This window comes from Dysidea avara, chromosome 5 (assembly GCF_963678975.1).
Source record: "Dysidea avara chromosome 5, odDysAvar1.4, whole genome shotgun sequence".
Lineage (NCBI taxonomy): Eukaryota > Metazoa > Porifera > Demospongiae > Dictyoceratida > Dysideidae > Dysidea > Dysidea avara.
In genome coordinates, this window is record NC_089276.1 from 9,260,107 (window position 1) to 9,282,161 (window position 22,055).

Consider the following 22,055-nt stretch of genomic DNA (forward strand, 5'->3'; position numbering starts at 1 on the left):
AATTGCATGGTTGATATACTCTAACAGAACAGTCACCACCTGGTGAATACAGTACATTATTCCTTTTAACTAATAGTTGTTTTTTTTGTTATAATGCAATTATGCAAATAATTGTTATAAAATTATTGATGATAGGCTAATAGCAAAAAATTTAATAGTCGCTTCAATACAGATCATGCTTAAACCAAACTTGTTTGCCTTTGAACCATTCTTACATGTGCAAAACTTCAAAGCAATCAAAAGACGAGTTTGTGTTTATGGAGTTTTTGTAAGTGTGCAAAATAAAGATGGAAAAGAAGAAAGAAAAAATTAATAATGAAATTTCACCAAATTTTAAAGGATTGCATATCATTCTCTCAACTTGGAGCAATTATGTTCACTTGACTTCTGAAGGTGGAGGATATCTAAATTGTCAGCACAGAGCTACATGTGCATGAAATTCACATTATTGTTTTTTTCCTATTAATAAACCATTGGGAGCTTCTTAGGCCACACAACACACTACTGTATGTCTTGATACTTAAACAGTCTCCCGTAAGCAAAATAGTGTACACTAATTCCAACCAGATTGTTGGAAGACCAAGAATGTCACGAATATCTGTACATAAATTTCAGTGTCATTTTGTTTACATACAATATGAAAACATTTTCCTTTACAGCATATATTATGTCTCACATTAAGCTGTGTCTTTTTATATTCTCACAGTAAGATTGATCATTACTACACACCCAATGAATGAAACTGTTGATATCGGTGATGATGTTACTTTTACCTGTGAAGCTTCTGGTGGCATTCCTCCAATCAGTTATAGATGGTTATTTAATGGTGTTGAATTGATGGCTGAGCCTGGACACATATCAGGTGTTAATACAACAAGTCTGATGATAACTGATGTCGTAGCTACTGATGTAGGTACATATAGTTGCGAGGCAGCTGATGCTGATGTGGGAAATGTCACATCGAATGAGGCAACTTTATATAGTAAGGTTTAGTTATAATGTAATGCATGTATAAATGTTGTTATTGTTGGAAAGGAAAGAGCAGATTGCTTTATAGTATCATACATTGTGATCATGCTGTTTAGTTGTATTCCCTCCTAAAGTGACATGTGCTGCTAAAAATGCTGCATCTAAAATGGAAATATCGTATGCGGCAAACATAACTTTTATGAAACAGTCTTGCTCCATTCAACCTCAATCACAACATTAAAAACAAGAAAACTCTTACAGGTGTCCTAATATTGAATTTTTAAAAATATTGTCATAACTTGAATTTTCATCTGCCCGCCTGCCTGCCCGCCCGCCCGCCCGCCTGCCTGCCTGACCACAGTCACAATGCTAGAGGCCAAAGGAAGCGTCATTTTACACCACAACAAGAAACCTCATGGGTGGGGTATGCCTTTTGTAGTTCAGGAGAGTGTCAGCCTTCTGTACTTTGCAATTCCTTTTATCTTATTTTTCTTCATGCCAGGAAACCGTATCAACACTTTCCTTGAAGGAGCATATTTAGATGCCATGAAATTATACATTTGAGGCATTTAGGGTGCGCTTTCAGCTGCAAGCAGATCATCCTATAGATAGTTCAGCTACAGTAGATACAAGTCACTCTGTAGAGTGATCAGCTAGAAGAAGTCACCTTGTAGAGAGTTCGGCAGCAAAGAACCCACCCTGTAGAGAGTTCAGCTATAAACAAGTTACTGTATAGAGAGATCAGCTACAAACAAATCACCCTGTAGAGAGTTCAGCTACAAACTAATCGTCCTGTAGAGAAATCAGCTAGAAACTAGACACAATGTAGTGAGTTCAGCTACAAGCAAATCAACCTGTAGAGAGTTCAGCTACAAACAAGTTATCCTGTAGAGAGATCAGCTACAAACAAGTCACCCTGTAGAGAGATTAGCTAGAAACAAATCACTTTGTAGAAAGTTCAGTTACAAACAAATCAACCCCTTTAGAAAGATCAGCTAGAAGCAAATCACCTTGTAGAGAATTTAGCTACAAACAAATCACCCTGTAGAGAGTTCAGTTACAAACAAATCACCCATCCTGTAGCAACTTCAACTGCAAACAAATCACCCTGTAGAGAGTTCAACTACAAACAGATAACCCTGTAGAGAGTTCAGCTAGAAACAAGCCACCCTGTAGAGAGAATCATGTAGAGAGTTCAGCTACAAGCTAACCATTCTGTACAAAGTTCAGCTACATTTCAAGTCACTCAGTAGGGAGATCAGCTGCAAACAAGTTATCCTGTAGGGCATGTATTAAATAAACAGTATGTATATACAGTAATTTCTATAATACTGATAAAATCAAAAATAGTTGAAGTATTAAAAATCTGCTTTAACTCTTTTCTTCTTCCTGTGGTAAAGAAAAAAAAAGATAGGTTAAAAAAAGCCCCAACGCCAGCCTATTGGGGTATACAAATACAAAAAGAAGTGATATCTAATCAAAAACAGCCAAGCTGTAAAAAAATGTTTAGCCCCCAAAAACACCATGGTGAAAAATGTGAAATCCAAGGTGGTGGCCAAGAAATGACTGTGATGGTAGGTTAATGGGAAAAAGCTATGGTGAAAAATGGTCTTGGCACCAAATTCACCCAAATTGTCGTTATTAAGATTTGTACTATAAGCCTACCATCACAGCCATTTCTTAGCCGCCACCTTGGATTTCACATCTTTTGCCTTTTTAGGGGCCGCACCTTATTTACAGCTTGGTTTTTGATTAGATTATTAATTACAGGAAAATAGGCACAAGCCTGTGAGTCTTGTTTGTGTACAAAAAGAAACTAAATTTTTAGAGATAATAATTATCAAATAGAATCTCTAAGTTATTTACAGAGTACTTCATTAGGTAGATTATTCCAAGTATTCATTGATCTTGTAGATAAGAAATTACTTTGAACAGGTCTTTGTGCATGTGGCTTGAGCAACTTGAAATTGTGTCGTCTTGTTACACTATAGACAATTGCTGGTGAAAAACACTTCAGATTGTAAACTGACATTGCCATGTAAAATATTGTACACCGTAAGCATACTCCCATCACATGACGTCTTATCTGAAAGCAGTAGGTGCAGTTTCCAAAGCCTATTATGTGACCAGATTTTGGAAAATCATCCTTATGGGTGCATTCGACACGTTAACTATTTAGTTCTGAAACACAGCATTATACGGTAAATTCCTATCCATTTAGGATAGAATAAACCATAAATACCTTGAATTCCCAAAATATTGCTAGAAATGTTTGAAAAGTGTTTTCTGCTATTAACAGCACCATGTTAGTTTCAAAAATTCTAATTGTTTCAGGTGCTACCATAAGGGTGATTTTCCAAAATTTGGTCACATATAGCTAATATGCACTGTCAGTTAACTAGAGTACTTAGTTTTCACCAGTATCAATTTAATGTTTAATAGTTGAATATTTTTTAAAGTTTATAGTTTCAAAGGAAAGGAGTAACTAACTTTCAATATTGATATAAATTAACTCTTCTACATATCTAATCTATGACAGCTACCGTATGGAGGGAAACTTTGGCACCGTTAAAATTTGGCGAATTTGGCGAATGACCATGAATTTGCCAAATTTTCCCCATCCAAATATTTTGCTGGTCAAGAAAATAGCAAACCAAGCCTCGAACTAATCAATTTTCTACTCGACCAAGGGCTACTGGACCAGGAATCACGTAAGAGCCAAGCCTGCCTCGACTACCTCACTAGGTAGCTAGCTACTGTACACATGGTATCCTCAAACCTCACCTCGAAACGGGTGTGACAAGTAGCGAGTCCTACCATATTAAATACGATATTCACTCTTCCAGAGGGTGTAGATCTACTGTCTATGTAGTATTACCTTTTAGTTATAGATAGATAACTCCCACTGAAGAGGTGTGGAACTCCCAGTTCTCGCTTCAGACAATGATTAGTAATCTAATTAATTAAATAGGGCATGCGCTCTGCTAACAATTCGCCTAATTTTATTTCGCCAACAGTGATATTTTGCTTGATTCACCTAATTTTTCCTCCACCAAAGTTTCCTTCCATACGGTATAGTCCATCAATTCACTGGCAATCAAACAAGTCACCCTGTGGAAAAGATCAGCTAAAAGCAAACAGAGGTCAGCTAGAGCAAATCACTCTGTACAAAGATCAGCTAGAAACAAGTCACACAGACTGTCAGTAGAGAGATCAGCTAGAAGCAAATCTCTCACTAGAGAAATCAGCTGGAAACAAACCACTCTGTAGAAAGATCAACTAGAAATGAGTCATCCTGCAGAGAGTTCAGCTACGTTTCAAGTCAGTCTATAGAAAGTTTAGTAGAAACAAGCCACCCTGTAGAGAGATCAGCTAGAAACAAGTCCACTATGTGCTGAGAGTTCATGCAGCTATATATAAGTAAGTCACCATGAAGAGAGATCAGCTGGAAACAAATCACACAAATCACTTTGTAGAGAGATCAGCTCGAAACAAATCACCCTGTAGATAGATCAGCCAGAAACGGATCACCCTGTATAGAGTTCAGCAAGTAACAAGTAATCTTGTAGAAAAATCAGCTAGTAGAAACAATTCACCCTGTAGAAATCAACTAGAAACAAATCACCGTGCAGAGAGATCAACCAGAAACAAGTCACCCTGTAGAGAGTTCAGCTGGACGCTGTAGAGAAATCAGCTAGAAACAATTCGCCCTGTAGAGATCAGCTAGAAAGAAATCAACCTGTAGAGAGATCAGCTCAACACAAATCACCCTGTAGAGAGATCTGGTAGAAACAAGCCACCCTGTAGAGAGTTCAGCCAGTAAGAAGTCACCCTGTACAGAAATCAGCTCACCTGTAGAAAGATTAGCTAGAAACAAGTCACCCTGTAGCGAGATTAGCTACATTTCAATTACCTTGTAGAAAGGTCAGCTTGAAACAAATCAGCCTGTAGAAGGATTAGTTAGAAACAATTTACCCTGTAGAGAGATCAGCAAGGAACAAATCACCCTGTAGAAAGATCAGCTTGAAACAAATGACTCTGTTGAAAGATTAGCTAGAAACAAGTCATCCTGTACAGAGATCAGATAGAATGAAGTCACCGTGTAGCACTACCAGATAACAGTGCCATGAAACACCTATGGATTATCCATGAATAGTAAAATAATTCCCATAAAGTGCCATGAAAGTCATTTCATGGACATGAATTCATGAGAAGTGGGAGATTTCAAGGAAATTTCATAACACTGACAAATGCGACTGGATCTACGAAAACCGTTCTTATCGCCCAAGACAAGAAGTTTGATTTTTTCACACAAACACAAAGCTTAATGAATGCACTATCAAGTTTCACTGCAACAGTTGACCAGAGTAAAGTGGTCTGCTTTTGCTGGCTACTTTTTTAGAGCACAGTGGCGAGCCATACAAGTGGTCTGGGGTCTTGATGGAGCCCTGGCCAACCAGGAGATGGCTGTGTGTGGCTGTACAGCTCTGTGGCATTGGACAATGACCTGTGCTGTAAATTTCCATTCGTTTTAGCCAGTTCTGAGCCCTGAATGGCCTATAACTTGGCCTAATTCATCCCAGTACGTTTCTTTTCAATTTTTGAACACCATCTTTCCCGCCTTCCAGGGCCCCCGCCTCCCACCCTTCTGGAGCTCACCTGATACAGACAACCTCGGTTTAAAAACTATCTAAAATGGTGGGAAACTTAGCTGTTGACTACTTCTTCAGTGGATGATCAGGAAGGTAAGAAATTGTTGTGAAACGTGTGAAAATTTGGTATGCATATCTACCACCATTGGCCAGCTACAACACACTGAATATTTAAAACCGACGTTTCTCGATACTTTTAAATGGGCGATAAGACCGGTTTTCCCAGAGACAGTCACAAATTATTTCATGTTTGCAGTGGCCATTAATTGTCAAATTTTCACAGGCAGTGTCCATGAATTGTCAAATTTTCATCGGCAGTGTCCATGAACTGTCAAATTTTCATAGGTATTGTCCATGAAACTACATGAAATTTCATGGTTTACCATTGCATTTTCATCGGCTGTTCTCTGTGAGTTCAGCTAGAAATAAGTTAAATCAAATCACGCTGTAGAAAGATCAGCTAGAAAAAATCACTCTATAGAGAGATCAGCTGAAAACAAGCACCCTGTAGAGAGATCAGCATGATCAAGTCACCCTGTAAGAGCCCAACTACTTTTCAAGTCACCCCATGGAGAATCCAGGTATGGAAAACTCTCTCAGTAGAAAGATTTCAACTATATAGTGTACATACGTACCTTGAGTAAGTACTCTCCGTGTCTTGAAACAGTGCATTTCTAATTAATGCCACATAAATAAATGATGCAATTAGATAACTTCCTTAGATACCAACATCAGCTAGAAATTAGTCACCTTGTTCAGTATTCAGTTAGAAATAAATCCCCCTGTGGAGAGATCAGTTAGGTAAGTTACCCTTTTACCTGCAAAGAATTAAACTATTTTTCAAGGCACCCTGTAGAGAGCTCAGTAGAAACAAGTATATAGTCCTGTAGAGAGATCAGCTAGAAACAAATTGCCCTATACAGAGATCAGCTTGATCAAGTCACCCAGAAGGGAGTTCAACTACATTTCAAGTCCCCTGTAGAGAGTGTAGCTAGAAACAAGTTACCCTGTAGAGAGATCAGCTAGAAACAAGTCGCCCTGTAGAAAGATCAGCTAGACACAATAATTCACCCTGTTGAGATCAGCTAGAAACAAATCACCCTGTAGATAGATCGGCTATCACCCTGTAGAGAGCTCAGCTTGAAACAAGTCACCCTGTAGAAATGTCAGCTAGATAAGAAACAAATCACCCTATAGAGAGATCAGTTAGAAACAAGAGAGAATTCATCTACATTTCATATAGTGTTTCAGCTAGAAATAAGCCACTCTGTGGTGAGTTCAACTACAAACCATTCACCATGTAGTCAAAGAGTACAGTTATTTCCCTGTAAAACTTACAGCTACATACACGTTTCCCTGTATAGTATTCAGCTGCGGACTGTGTGACTTATCTTTATGATCAATCAACACCATTGCCTAAATGTATATGTAGCTAAATAAAACATTTAAATCTTCTTCATAATAATCTTCTTTCTATGGTGAAGAAAAAGACAAGTTAAAATAAATACCTAAAGCTGGCCGTAGGCTGGCTTTAGGTATGAATATACAAAAAAAGGTGATAACGTATCTAATCAAAAACAGCTAAGCTGTAAAAAGGGTGTAGCCTCCAAAAAGTCAGGGTAAAAAAAGATGTGAAATCAAAGGTGGTGGCCAAGAAATGGCTGTGATAGTAGGTTAATGGCAAAAAATTTAATAACAACAATTGGTGCCGAATCCTAGTGAAACTTGGAAGAGGCAACACAAATTCACCTGAATTGTCGTTATTAAAATTTTTTGCCATTAACCTACTGTACTATCACAGCCATTTCTTGGCCGCCACCTTTGATTTCACATCTTTTTTTAACCTGGCTTTTTTGGAGGCCGCACCTTTTTTTACAGCTTAGCTGTTTTTGATTAGATTGTACTCACACACACAGTGTGCCAACTTTAATACACTGTGAAGCATGTTAGCTTTAGTGATATAGTTGGTTCATCTTCTATGCCACTAAGCATGTTAATATTATAAATTTCAATACATTTTGTTGGTTAGTTGGGTTATTAATTCTCATGTACTGTAGTTACTTGTCCCATGCCCCCTAATCTGATGAATGGAATGATTGATTGTTCACTGGGAGATGATGGAGTTCTTTCTTATGAAGACCCTTGCACTGCTACATGTGACACTGGGTATATGCTAACTGGTGATGTCATGAGGACTTGTCAAAGTGATGGGATGTTTAATGGTACTGAGGCCATGTGTAATAGAGGTAAACTGTGCACATGTTTAATTTACAAATGTTCACATCATTTTCCTGCAGTCCCTTGTCCAATGCCCCCTAATCCTGTAAATGGAATAATCAATTGTTCACTGGGAGATGATAAAGTTCTTTCTTATGAAGATACTTGTTATACATTTTGTAACACTTTTTATGAGATACAGGCTGGTGATGCCATGAGTACCTGTCAGAGTGATGGAAGGTTTAATGGTACCAGTGCTACATGTGGCAAAGGTATGTAACATATAAATCCAGACTCACAGTAGTGAGACGAGTGACCAAGAAACTACAAAGTGCATGCCACAATTAAAACATGCATGGTGACTACTGTGAGTTATTTATGTGTAGGGACGTTTTCACAATTTTAGCCATAAATTGCACGATCATCCTCATTAGGAATGTATTGTCCAGCACAAGTCTTTAATTGTTTACTTATTGCTGTGATAGTAATTTTAACCTTTTATTAAGAGTATTGCAATCAATGGCTTATACTATTAGGCTTGCGCCATTATATCGGATTTTCGCAGATCCAGTCACATATTAATGTTACAAAAAAGTAACAAACAAGTATAAGGAAAAGTTAAGAATTTAAGTTTGATTAGGGTTCATAGAAAAAAAGTAAGGAAACAATGGAGGTCGCCTACATCTGCAGATATACTGTACTAGTGACATTTAATCCCTAATTCAGTCTATGTACCATGATTGAATTAGGGATTAAATGTCCAATAGCACAGGGTGTATATCTGCAACCTCCCTGCAGGATTTTTGGTGACTGGTTTCTGATCAGTAACATAGCTAGATTCTTGGTGAAGGCCAAGAAAAGGTAACTGCTTGCTGAGAATAACTGTTCTCCACTAACTATATAATAATATCACTGAAAAGTACTATTTATGGCTACACAGCTTGTTACACTGTTTGACCGGTTTCTGGAAAGCCCCCTGCAGCAGTCCCCATATCCCTTGTTTTCCTACTTTTTTCTACGATCCCTAAAATAATTATAAATTTTCCTTACATTTGTTACGATAGAACTGAGATGTAGAATCTCCTTGAAAACGTAAGTTTGATTTTGTGTGTGAGGAAGCTGGGTTATATGAAATCCGGTCACATATCAATTACTGACTCAAAAGTGAAGTGGCCTTTACGCTTAGCTTTTAGCTATGTTCAGCCTGTTTTGCAGTGCTACAAATGAAAAACAATAGGAGGAACGCCTCTGCAATCATCCAGTCACCACAGAAAAGGTGGAAGATTCCCGTAGGCAAGCCATCACGCTACCACGAATCAACACTTTTGGCTGTGAGCAAAATAGAAATGAGACACAAAGGAGGACAACTAGGGACCCGCCGATGATGCTAGCATAATTTTGAGCATAATAGGTACCTAAAAGCATTGAGCATAATGCCAGCATAATAGGTTAAATATTTGTACGATAGTGTAAACTCTTGCTGGGAAAATGACAATTGCAAAATAAGATCGATATACTCTAATAGAGCAGTCAGTAACTCTAATAGAACAATCATCAAACTGACTGTTCTATTAGAGTATATCGATCTTGTCTCTTACATGCAGGCATGTAGCAAGAATTTATTATTTGTGTTCCAGCCACTCATTTTTTTCTTTCTATAATAGTGTTAAACTAGCAGCAAAGCATATGAACTAAGGCATGAACATTGAGCATAATCGAGCATAATAGGTAAATATTGAGCATTAATTTAAGCATAATAGGTGAATTTTTTAGCAGTGCAGCATAGCATAATAGGTAAAATTATGAGCATAATTGGCGGGTCCCTAAGGACAACCCTATGATTCCTGCATTGTACATACTGTGGTATGCCAAAAGGCACATCTGGGATGAAGCGACGTCAAACGGTAAAAAGTTTAAGCCAATATTCTTAGCTAGACATGCCAACTCTCACACAAGATGAATCTCAGTAATATCACGCCTTACCCTCTGTTTCTCACTCTTTTAGCTTAGTTCTCATGCATTTCTCACACCTGATCTGTCTTCATAATTAGCCCGCTGTGCTTAACATTGGACAAGCCCTGTGTAAGATATCTGTAAAGAAGGTGTACGCATTTTGTTTTCAGGTATAAATGTAGAGTGAGTCACATTATACCCACACTATTTATGTACTTTCAGCATGCAGTTACCTTCTTTGGCCTTCACCAAAAGTCTAACCACAAAATCTATGGTTGTAATTAGAATCCAGTCACCAAAATCCTGGAATCACCTAGTCCATGTTGCTGGTAGTGCTTGAGGTCTCACTCCTAAAATTGTTAGGAGGTTGGTATCTCTGCCTTAGCCATTATCTAGTTACGCTTGTCTGAAGGCATCAGGCAGACAGGCAGGCAGGCAGGCAGGCAGCTAGTCAGTACAAAATTCCATTAAAAATTGTAGCAATCTATTTGAAGCATTTGGGGTCATACTTAAGGCACTTTTGGGCTTGGTCATTCATGTACCTAATCAGTACTGCCAAGGCACCAGGATGGTATTGTGAAGCTGATATTTGGATGATAGTTTGGCCAGAAAAACTCAAACCTCCATGATCCCTAATATACAGTACAATTGTACTGTATGACATCGTAGTTAATATTTATGGGCTACTATTAGCATGGCCACTTTCAGGTACTGGATTGTTCCTACACCAAATTCCAGGGGAGTATCCAGGATTTTTCAAGGGAAGGGTCTCTGAGGTGGTAATCCCCTAAAGTTCAACTCAGCAGTCCTACAGCTGTAGCATTCACATACATTAAATTAATGTGCCCTTAGGCAAAAGAACATGATGTATCTAGCTATGTAGTAGGAAAACTAGGTAAAGCTTACTACATACACATCTTCCTGGAATACAGTATTATGAACAATGGAACTCTTGTTCGTTGCACTCCTTCCTGGCTGAAGAACCAATGAAGTAACACATAATTCATACTGCAAGGAGTTCAATTCATTCTGTGTCATGTGGGCAAGCTTTTGAGAGACCTCGAAACAGCAGAGTGATATCATGTGACCATATAGACCAATTGTCAGGTGGGGTCAGGTGTATTACCACAAAAGAAAAGTACTGACAGTAAAACATTACTTTATATAAAAGAAAATACAAATCAGACATACCTACGCAAAATTATCGGTGACTATAGATGCCATTAGTTGCCAGCTCTTCCATTCACAGTAAGTGCATGTCATCTGCCATTTGCTGAACTTAAAACAATCCATATATCACGTATGCAATCATCACATGATGGTCTGATTGCTTTATTGAAATAGTTTGTGACTACTCCATTAAAGCATTTGCAGTTTCCCTGTTCAAGATTCAACTTGAAGGGGGGTCTTGGGCCCCAAGACCCCCTGAGTCCACCCCTGAATTTTGTCATCCAAACATCTAATCCAGACAAAAACTTCTAAACATACTGTGAAAGCGTGAAGAATGTAACTTCCCTAGGAAGAATTATTTCAGGATAATTCTATCTAATCCAAAACAGCCAAGCTGTGAAAAAAGAATGCGGCCCTGAGAAAGGCTATGGTGAAAAAAGATGTGAAATCCAAGGTGGCGGCCAAGAAATGGCTGTGATGGTAGGTTAATGGTAAAAATTTTAATAACAACAATTCAGGTGAATTTGGTGCCGCTTGGTCTTGGCACAAAATTCACCTGAATTGTCGTTATTAAAATTTTTACCATTAACCTACCATCACAGCCATTTCTTGGCCGCCACCTTGGATTAATTAGTAGTTTATCACCAAAGCAGTATGCTAACATTTGTATGCATTGTTAACCAAAAGTTCCCTATTTTACTCGAGATACTCTAATCTAATCCAAAACAGCCAAGCTGTGAAAAAAGAGTGTGGCCCTGAGAAAGGCTATGGTGAAAAAAGATGTGAAATCCAAGGTGGCGGCCAAGAAATGGCTGTGATGGTAGGTTAATGGGAAAAATTTTAATAATGACAATTCAGGTGAATTTTGTGCCAAGACCAAGCGGCACCAAATTCACCTGAATTGTTGTTATTAAAATTTTTACCATTAACCTACCATCACAGCCATTTCTTGGCCGCCACCTTGAATTTCACATCTTTTTTCACCATAGCCTTTCTCAGGGCTGCACTCTTTTTTCACAGCTTGGCTGTTTTGGATTAGATTTCACTTCTTTTTGTATTTGTATACCCCAAAGCCGGCCATAAAGCCGGCCTATGGCTAGCTTTAGGGCTTTTTAACCTGTCATTTTTTCTTTACTACAGGAAGAAGAAAATATGAAGCTGGGTGATTTCTTTGTAGCTAACCTCTCTGCAACGTGATCCTTCTAGCTGATCTCTCTACCGGATGACTTGTTTGTAGCTGAACTCTCTACAGGGTGATTTGTTTGTAGTTGAACTCTCTACAAGGTAACTTTTTCTAGCTGATCTTTCTACAGGGTGATTTGTTTGTCTCTACAGGGCAATTTGTTTGCAGCTGAACTTTCTACATGGTAGTTTCTTTGTAGCTGAACTCTCTACAATGTAACTTCTTCTAGCTGAACTCTCTTCAGGGTGACTTGTTTGTAGCTGAACCCTCTACAGGGTGATTTGTTTGTAGCTGAACTCTCTACAAGGTAACTTCTTCTAGCTGATCTTTCTACAGGGTGATTTGTTTGTCTCTACAGGATGATTTGTTTGCAGCTGAACTCTCTACATGGTAGTTTCTTTGTAGCTGAACTCTCTACAATGTAACTTCTTCTAGCTTAACTCTCTACAGGGTGACTTGTTTGTAGCTGAACCCTCTACAGGGTGATTTGTTTGTTGCTAAACTCTCTACAAGGTAATATCTTCTAGCTGATCTTTCTACAAGGTGATTTGTCTGTAGCTGAATTCTCTACAGGGCAATTTGTTTGCTGCTGAATTCTCTACATGGTAGTTTCTTTGTAGCTGAACTCTCTACATGGTAGTTTCTTTGTAGCTGAACTCTCTACAATGTAACTTCTTCTAGCTGAACTCTCTACAGGGTGACTTATTTGTAGCTGAACCCTCTATAGGGTGATTTGTTTGTAGCTGAACTCTCTACAAGGTAACTTCTTCTAGCTGATCTTTCTACAGGGTGATTTGTTTGTCTCTACAGGGCAATTTGTTTGCAGCTGAACTCTCTACATGGTAGTTTCTTTGTAGCTGAACTCTCTACAATGTAACTTCTTCTAGCTGAACTCTCTACGGGTGACTTGTTTCTAGCTGATCTCTCTACAGGGTGACTTGTTTCTAGCTGAACTCTCTACAGGGTGATTTGTTTGTAGCTGAACTCTCTACAAGGTAACTTCTTCTAGCTGATCGTTCTACAGGGTGATTTGTTTGTAGCTGAATTCTCTACAGGGCAATTTGTTTGCAGTTGAACTCTGTACATGGTAGTTTCTTTGTAGCTGAACTCTCTACAAAGTGACTTCTAGCTGATCTATCTACAGGATGACTTGTTTCTAACTGAACTCTCTACAGTGTGATCTGTTCATAGCGGAACTTTCTACTGGGTGATTTGTTTGCAGCTAAACTCTCTACATGGTAGTTTCTTTGTAGCTGAACTCTATACAATGTAACTTCTTCTAGCTGAACTCTCTACAGGGTGACTTGTTTCTAGCTGAACTCTCTACAGGGTGATTTGTTTGTAGCTGAACTCTCTACAAGGTAACTTCTTCTAGCTGATCTTTCTAAAGGGTGATTTGTTTGTAGTTGAATTCTCTATAGGGCGATTTGTTTGCAGTTGAACTCTGTACATGGTAGTTTCTTTGTAGCTGAACTCTCTACAATGTAACTTCTTCTAGCTGAAATCTCTACAGGGTGACTTGTTTGTAGCTGAACCCTCTACAGGGTGATTTGTTTGTAGCTGAACTCTCTACAAGGTAACTTCTTCTAACTGATCTTTCTACAAGGTGATTTGTTTGTAGCTGATTTCTCTACAGGGCAATTTGTTTGCTGCTGAACTCTCTACATGGTAGTTTCTTTGTAGCTGAACTCTCTACAAGGTAACTTCTTCTAGCTGAACTCTCTACAGGATGACTTGTTTCTAGCTGATCTCTGTACAGGGTAACTTGTTCCTAGCTGAACTCTCTACAGGTGATTTGTTTGCAGCTGAACTCTTTTACATGGTGGTTTCTTTGTAGCTGAACTCTCTACAAAGTGACTTCTTCTAGCTGATCTATCTACAGGATGACTTGTTTCTAACTGAACTCTCTACAGTGTGATCTGTTTATAGCAGAACTTTCTACTGGGTGATTTGTTTGCAGCTAAACTCTTTGCATGATTGTTTCTTTGTAACTGAACTCTCTACAATGTAACTTCTTCTAGCTGAACTCTCTACAGGATGACTTGTTTCTAGCTGATCTGTGTACAGGGTGACTTGTTCCTAGCTGAACTCTCTACAGGGTGATTTGTTTGTAGCTGATCTGTGTACAGGGTGACTTGTTCCTAGCTGAACTCTCTACAGGGTGATTTGTTTGTAGCTGAACTCTCTACAAGGTAACTTCTTCTAGCTGATCTTTCTACAGGGTGATTTGTTTGTAGCTGAATTCTCTACAAGGCGATTTGTTTGCAGCTGAACTCTCTACATGGTAGTTTCTTTGTAACTGAACTCTCTACAATGTAACTTCTTCTAGCTGAACTCTCTACAGGATGACTTGTTTCTAGCTGATCTCTGTACAGGGTGACTTGTTCCTAGCTGAACTCTCTACAGGTGATTTGTTTGCAGCTGAACTCTCTTACATGGTGGTTTCTTTGTAGCTGAACTCTCTACAAAGTGACTTCTTCTGGCTGATCTATCTACAGGATGACTTGTTTCTAACTGAACTCTCTACAGTGTGATCTGTTTATAGCGGAACTTTCTACTGGGTAATTTGTTTTTATTATTATTATTATTGTTAGCACTTTACAGTGACCAGCACTGAAGGTCTGACAGCAACATGTGCTTGCAGCTAAACTCTTTGCATGATTGTTTCTTTGTAACTGAACTCTCTACAAGGTAACTTCTTCTAGCTGATCTCTCTACAGGGCAATTTGTTTGTAGCTGAATTCTCTACAGGGTGATTTATTTGAGCTGAACTCTCTACATGATGGCTTCTTTGTAACTGAACTCTCTATTAGGTACCTTCTTCTAGCTGATCTGACTACAGGGTGACTAGTTTGTAGCTGAATTCCCTACAGAATAACTTGCAATGTAATATAACTGAGTAAATTATACATGCAGCTGAATGCTTTATTAGGGTGACTGTTCTATTAGAGTATCTCGATCTCGCATTTGCTGCACGTAGTTGCCTTTCGAATCATAACTCAGTGATTTGTAATCCGATTCTTCTGTACTACTGCAAGAACTTTCTATGATGATTATTCCAGCTACATACTGATTTTCAGCTCGTTGCTCTAAGCGGTTTGCCTGGTAGACACGAAAACTAATAGTTTTTTTATTCATAAAAATCGATCGCGTAATTTTAACACAGGTTGGGTTTTGTGTCATATCTCCATGGTCTTTATCCCGATTCCTTTCAAACCACAAAAAGACACTCCTACGATGTTTGCTCCATCTACATATCAATTTTCAACTGATTCCTCCAAGGGGTTTACCCTGTAGGCGTGACAGACCTTCGACCTTATTTTACGCAAACAGTCGATCATAACTCCGTGAATGTTCATCGGATTCCTACCATAGTTGGTACGGAGGTCCGCCTTAATGAGCCCTTTAAGTGTGCCACATTTCAGCCCAATCCGAGCACGCATTCGTGTTTTATGGCAGATTTTGCGAAGTGTGCGAAATGAAGAAGATGATGAAGAAAAAAACGAAGAAATTAAAACGAAATTTTGTTCGCTCGTATCTCGGAAATGGCTGGAGCGATTTTCTTCAAATTTTGTATGTAGACTCCCCTAACTGGGCAGCACGTCTCTAGTAAATATGGTTCCAATCGGATAAGGAATCACAGAGCTACATAGGTCTGAAAATTGTGTTTTCTTTCTTCCTGTTAATATACTCATGGTGTGGCACGCCGGCTTCTTGGGCTGCACGACACACTATGGTGTGTCTTGATTCATGCACTATCACATGAGTGCCTTTTAAGTGTTACATTTAGCTACGCTGAAACCCTTGTATTGGCACATTGGTAGATTCTGTTACATTCTACAGTCATGGTACATATGTAGCTAGTATGCTGCATGCACTATGATATCTATAATTTCCATATCAATGTTACATTGATTGCTCTAGCTCTGAAATCTCATAAGCAGAGCAGATTATAATGGTCAGCCATTAGACATTTACTTACCAATTGGCTCAAAGTCTGCCCATTTACCTGCTAAACCAGTCAAGAATGGTGGACAATTTTCCACTAAAAAGATTAATATACTCTAATAGAACAGTCATATACCCTAATAAAGCAGTCAACGTGCTTTTAAATAGGTGCACCTAAAAGGCCTTAATGCGAACAAAAAAAATTGGCCCATCAGGGAATTGAATGTATGCCCTCAGCAGCAAACTATTTGTTGTGCTTCTTTCTACCACATGTTCACACACTCTTGAAGAAACTTCAACAGCTTTTTTAAATGTCCTACAGTATGATCATAAATACTAGAATTATTATATTCATTCACTTCCTTACTAATTTCAATCCCAGTATAGCTCATGCACATAATGCTTTCTCTGTCCCTGTTCAAAATTCCCATACGGATGCTACTACTCACAATTTTAATAATACAAGTAGTAGATAGCTACCTATATAATCACAATTTAAAGTAATTGTGTGCACATACTTGTGTAGTATGACTGCAGGTACAGTTCACCCACAGACAATGATGGAGTGCATAGCTGCTGAAGGAGTTTTATGTGCCAAAATACTCATCGTTTGCAATCTCAGATCCAAATTTTTCCTGGGATGCATGCCCCAAATCCCCCCATCTTGGCATGCTCACACATGCTGCATGTACTTAGCACATTCATTGTTATACAATGTCAGGTCATGTCAGATCAACTGCTCATAAGAAAGCTCTATTAGAGTATGTAACATACTAGTGTAATTAATTTTAAAATGAAATACATAGGCTGCATAGGCATCCAAGTGATTAAATAATAGTTAGTCATCAAAACACAGGGTTCTACGGAATTTACGAAGGCCCTGTAGTAGTGCCCTTGCTTTGCTCATGCTCCACAACACAGGGCCTTCAGGTTTCTAAGTCCCGTAGAGCCCTGTGTTTCGATGTCTAACTAATTTAGACCACAGCTCATTCATGTACCTTCACTGCTGCTGCTTGTTGTACCTTCCCAGCTGCTTGTAACACGAGAAATGTAGCATTCGTGCATGAGTAGAACAAGCCCCCTGCCACTTGCAACGGCACTTATTATCCAGTTAAACCCCCATGCATTGCCAATGTTATAGGCACGTAATTGCCGTGTTTTGTATCACCCCAGAGACAGGGATCTATTGAGACATGAACAAGGGACTACAGAATTTAGATACCTGTAAGTATAACCAATGAAATGTGAGTATTTCAACTTGCTGTGGTCTAAAAGTAGAGAAACAAGAGATGAATAATGAATATTGCAGCATAGTTTGGTGGGAAAATCCAATAATTGTTATAACATTCTATGGTAGGGATTCTATGCTGTAATATCATCACATTAGTTGTTTATTTCACTACTTTTTATTCCTGCTTCATTTCTACGAATATACACATATTGGTGGCATCATAAAAGTTAGTGTGAGAGATTAATTCTTGCATGAGGCAGGTGGTTCCATACTATGGTGCCTTGGTGTCTTGCATACTTCTGGGTTTGAGACAGTCGGGATATGCAAAGTAAGGTGGAGTCCTAGTGCTGTAGGGTGTATTGTTTCCAAACTTATAGGGGGCATAAACATGATTCTTTTGGATGCCTGATATTGATGGAACATAAAACAAGCGAGGCGACAGTGAATAAGTTGGGTAACTTTTAAGCCATTACGGCTTTTGATAGTAGCCAGAGACATGATCAGTCTTATTAGGAAAACACAAGTAACACTGCATGGTTTTGAAGTCGCTGTAAATACAGCAACTGACATTGATTCAATGATGTAGTTACCCCAGACCAATAATGCATGTTGCATGTATTCTTCCTACTTGTCAGTACACTCACAGGGTGGCTTCTTGGGCCACATGAACCTTGAATCTAATTTAAAAGCTTTAGAGCATCTGTTGAAAGCTGTAAGTATATAAAAATATGTCATTGGTGAGGAAGTTAGTATGTGATATTTTCTCTATTGGCTGTAATGTAATTACTAATGTAGCTACTCCAATGCTGTTACAATATGCTCTACATTACATACAGGTGTTATATGAATATGTAGAGAATAATTATTTACCAACAGGTGTTTTGGATTTTCTGGAGTTTGGTGATAGCAGAAAAGTTATTACAAATCGTGACAGTTCAGATGCGGCTTCAGAACCAATATCGTTGCCATCTGGATTTCCGTTTGGTTCAGAGATACACACTTTAGCTTATGTAAGTGTATAAAATTAATATTTGTGTAATTCATGCTATACAGCACAACTGTAAGATTATTGGAAACCCATCTATCACTCCTGGAGAAAACTGAATGTAATACCTCACTACTTGAAACTGGATGACCTGTAGTCAGTGGGTATAATTTTTTCTTCCTTTGCCAATTTGTTTGTTTCACTGATTTATGCAGTGCTATAAACACTTTATTATATAATGCTAAATTATTAAGAATATAAAAAATAAATAACATCAAATAACAAATAAATGTGACAAAGGCTGTACATAGGAAAACACAATAGGAAAACACGAGTCACACTGTATAGTTTTGAAGTTGCTGTAAATACAGCAACTGACAAAGGCACAAATGCTTAATAGTCTAATGTCTTGGTATGATATAGTAGTTAAATTACACTGTATTACATGTTTCTTTTTATTAATACCAATCATAATCAAAGTATGAACAGGACATTGAAATACCCTGAGTCATTGACACTACAGTTCCAAGAGAGTAGCTACACATTGTTCAGATTTCATATGATAGTGTTGTTTCCAGGTGGTAATTGTTTCAAGTTTGCTCACTAATGAATATGGCTAGAAATTAGTTTGTATTGTTTACTACCTTGCTTTCTATGTTTGCTTAAGAATAATCGGATAATGAGTGCACTCTGTGCTGGAAATCAGCCTTCACTATAGTATGTACAAATTAAGCTGTATTCTGAAAAACAGCTAAAAATTAAAAGTGAATTTTTTCTCCAGAGAGTCAACATTTCAGTCAAACAGATGATTAGTGGTGACAGGAAAGTTGTCAACAACAGACACTATGGTTTGGCTCCATTAAAATTTCAGGAAAAGGTCGTAATGAACACAGACCTTTTATGGCTTCCTCATATGAAATGTATGGTAACATTTTGATTGGCAGTAAATATTTTGTCAGACATTTGAACCAAAAGATTTTTAGTGTGTCAAGTAATGCTACAAATGAGCCAAATTTCAAGATCTTGTGTAATTGCATCCATTAGTTATTAAGTGTTTTGGGGGATCCAGCTCAACACGTACATATACTATAGACTAATTGACTCATTAAATTAAATAATGTCATTTTATTCTGTAATATATGCCTCAAGTTCATATCATGCTCTACTCGAAAGTAAAAGTACTGTAGTAATCGGAGCCAGAGCTCATGGTCCAACAAGTCTGGCATTGCAGCATTTGCAGAACACTACTTGAATTTGTTAAAATTGTGATACTCTAATAGAGCAGTCATCTACTGTATTCTGATAGAATAATAGTCACTGCATGCACTAATCATACTTCTAAGTATTATTGCTATGCTGATTTCACTATTATTGTATCTTATATTTAGGTTGGGACTAATGGAATAATCTCATTTGGTCAGCCATTTTTATTCTGGATTCCTGAGCCTTTTCCTGGAGGTAGATTCAGTGGAGTACGAAATTTTCATGTGGTTGCCCCTTATTGGGTGGATAATGACATTCGCAGAGAAGGCAATGTGTCTTATGAAGTGTTTCAGCTACAAGCTACAGGACCTTATGGAGACTATTTACTGAATTATGTCAGTAGCTATATAAGAGAGTGCAACATATCTTCAGATTTTAAAGGAAGTTTAATGATATTGGCAGAGTGGGAAGGTGTACACCCTTATCCTCATGGTGCTAGTAGTGTCTCAGATGATGATCCATTCCTTGTACAGGTACACTATTATAGAATATGTATATTTATCATTCTTGCCTTGTGTCACAAATACGTCTTTTATGATTTATTTAGACCAACACTTTCCAGGCAGTAGTGATTACTAACTTGGAAGAATCTTATGCACTTTTTATTTATGAATGTAATTCAATTGAGTGGACTGGTAGATTTACATTTCCTACAATTGGATTTAATTCACCTTCTACTGCCACCTTTATGAATCATCCCTTTACTGGACAAAGTGATGCCAATGAGATAGCATGTAGAGATAGGAATCTGCTGTATCAAATCAGTGTGTCTCAAAGTTTTATTGAAGTACAAAAACGAATGTGTGTGGAGTGGTATTCTTCAGATATAGAACGATTTAATGAAAATGTAACTTTACTAAACTTTGTTACACCATCTTGCCCATGTTCTCTATTCCAAACTTTTTTTGACCGTCGTTATTCTCTGTTGTCATTCAGAAACAACTTATGGTGCTATTCTTTAAGATTTCCTCAGCGTGGTACTGACAGGGAATGTTGTTACACTTTGGAATCAGCTATGTTTGGAGCACTGATTACTGATCCTGCTGTTGGGGGCTCCCTATTACTCTTTGAGGAGCGCACATTTGTATCATATGAAGAGAACAATTTTAGGCCAAAGACATACTGTTGTTCTGATCTTGTTGGATTATGTAGCTTGTATACTGAGCGACGACCATTAGATAATTGTGCCAGATACATACCACCAAGAAGATGTAAGTGAATTTGATTGATTATAACATAATTTGTATTCATACTTAACCTTAATAGCTTGGTTTTGGGGTGATCCCCACATTACCACACTTGATGATTTCACATACACCTTCAATGGACTTGGTGAATATGTACTGTTGAGAGCTATGGGAGAGATCAATGTAGAGTTTCAGGGTAGAACTGCCTTAGCACCAAGCTCCAGTGCCACTGTGTTTTCTGCTTTTGCTATACAACATGAAGACATTACAGTTCAGGTATAACATATTGTGTCCCAATGAACTGCATATTATTGTGAATGTATATGCAACATTTTACTGTGAGAACTGTGATTCAATGTATCAAGAACTCACTGTTTTGGCCAATTTACATTCTTAGACAGTAATTTATGCACCTATTCATGACGGCAACAGCTATGTAGCAGTTTAGTCTTATAAAACCACATGTTGAATGCAATTTTGACATTCTTCCACTGGTATTGTGCATTGCTTAGCAGAATACACATATTCTGAAATGCAAGTCTCATTTGTGGAATAACCAAATGCTTCATTGACTTTTGCAGATATAGTCCATAACGTGTTAAAACTTTTTTACTTGTTATCAAGTTAAACAGTTTTTAGCTGATACCGTTTTCAAATACTGTGAATCATTTCTGAGCCACAGAAGATGACTATGGGTCTGGGAAAACAGGTCATAGTATCCATGACAACTTCTTTGATTTTTCACCAAGAACACAAAGCTACATTAATACAATATCAAATTTCATAATCAAAATGAGCTTTTCCCAAGCACAGTGATGATCTGTATGAGCAGTCTGACCAGGCTTGGAATGGCTGTGTGTGGCTATACAGCTCCATGGTGTTGAATAAAGATCTGTGCTGTAAATGTCTTCATTTTAGCCAGTTTTGAGACCTGAATGGCTAATAATGTGGCCTAATTTATCCCTATGCCTTTCTCTTTAATTTTTTAAAACAATCTCTTGCCCGCCTCCAGGACCCACCTCCCACCCTTTTTGGAGCTTGCCTGGTAGAGTAAACATCGAGTTAAAAATTATCTAAAATGAAAGGAAACTTAAGTCTTGACTACTTCTACTGTGGATGCTTTTGAAGGTAAGAAACTCATGCAAAACATGTGAAAATTTGGTATAAGTAGCTTCTACCATTGCCGAGCTATAACATACTAAACCAGCATTTCTCAATACTTTTAAATAGGCGATACGAAATTCTCTATCTGACTTGCTATCACAATATATATCCTTCTTGTGCAGTATTTTCACAT

The 22,055-nt window shown here is 38.0% G+C and overlaps 1 protein-coding gene across 1 annotated transcript in view; it reads left to right on the forward strand.

Annotated features, from left to right (window-relative positions):
* The window catches only part of LOC136254979 (uncharacterized), a 143,201-nt gene that overhangs the window by 94,978 nt on the left and 26,168 nt on the right, over positions 1 to 22,055 (forward strand). Inside the window, exons 18-24 of the mRNA XM_066047700.1 lie at positions 707 to 982; positions 7,679 to 7,867; positions 7,919 to 8,110; positions 18,200 to 18,333; positions 19,697 to 20,044; positions 20,119 to 20,782; positions 20,838 to 21,034. Of these exons, the coding sequence (XP_065903772.1) occupies positions 707 to 982; positions 7,679 to 7,867; positions 7,919 to 8,110; positions 18,200 to 18,333; positions 19,697 to 20,044; positions 20,119 to 20,782; positions 20,838 to 21,034 (2,000 nt within the window). The remainder of the gene's footprint in view (positions 1 to 706; positions 983 to 7,678; positions 7,868 to 7,918; positions 8,111 to 18,199; positions 18,334 to 19,696; positions 20,045 to 20,118; positions 20,783 to 20,837; positions 21,035 to 22,055) is intronic.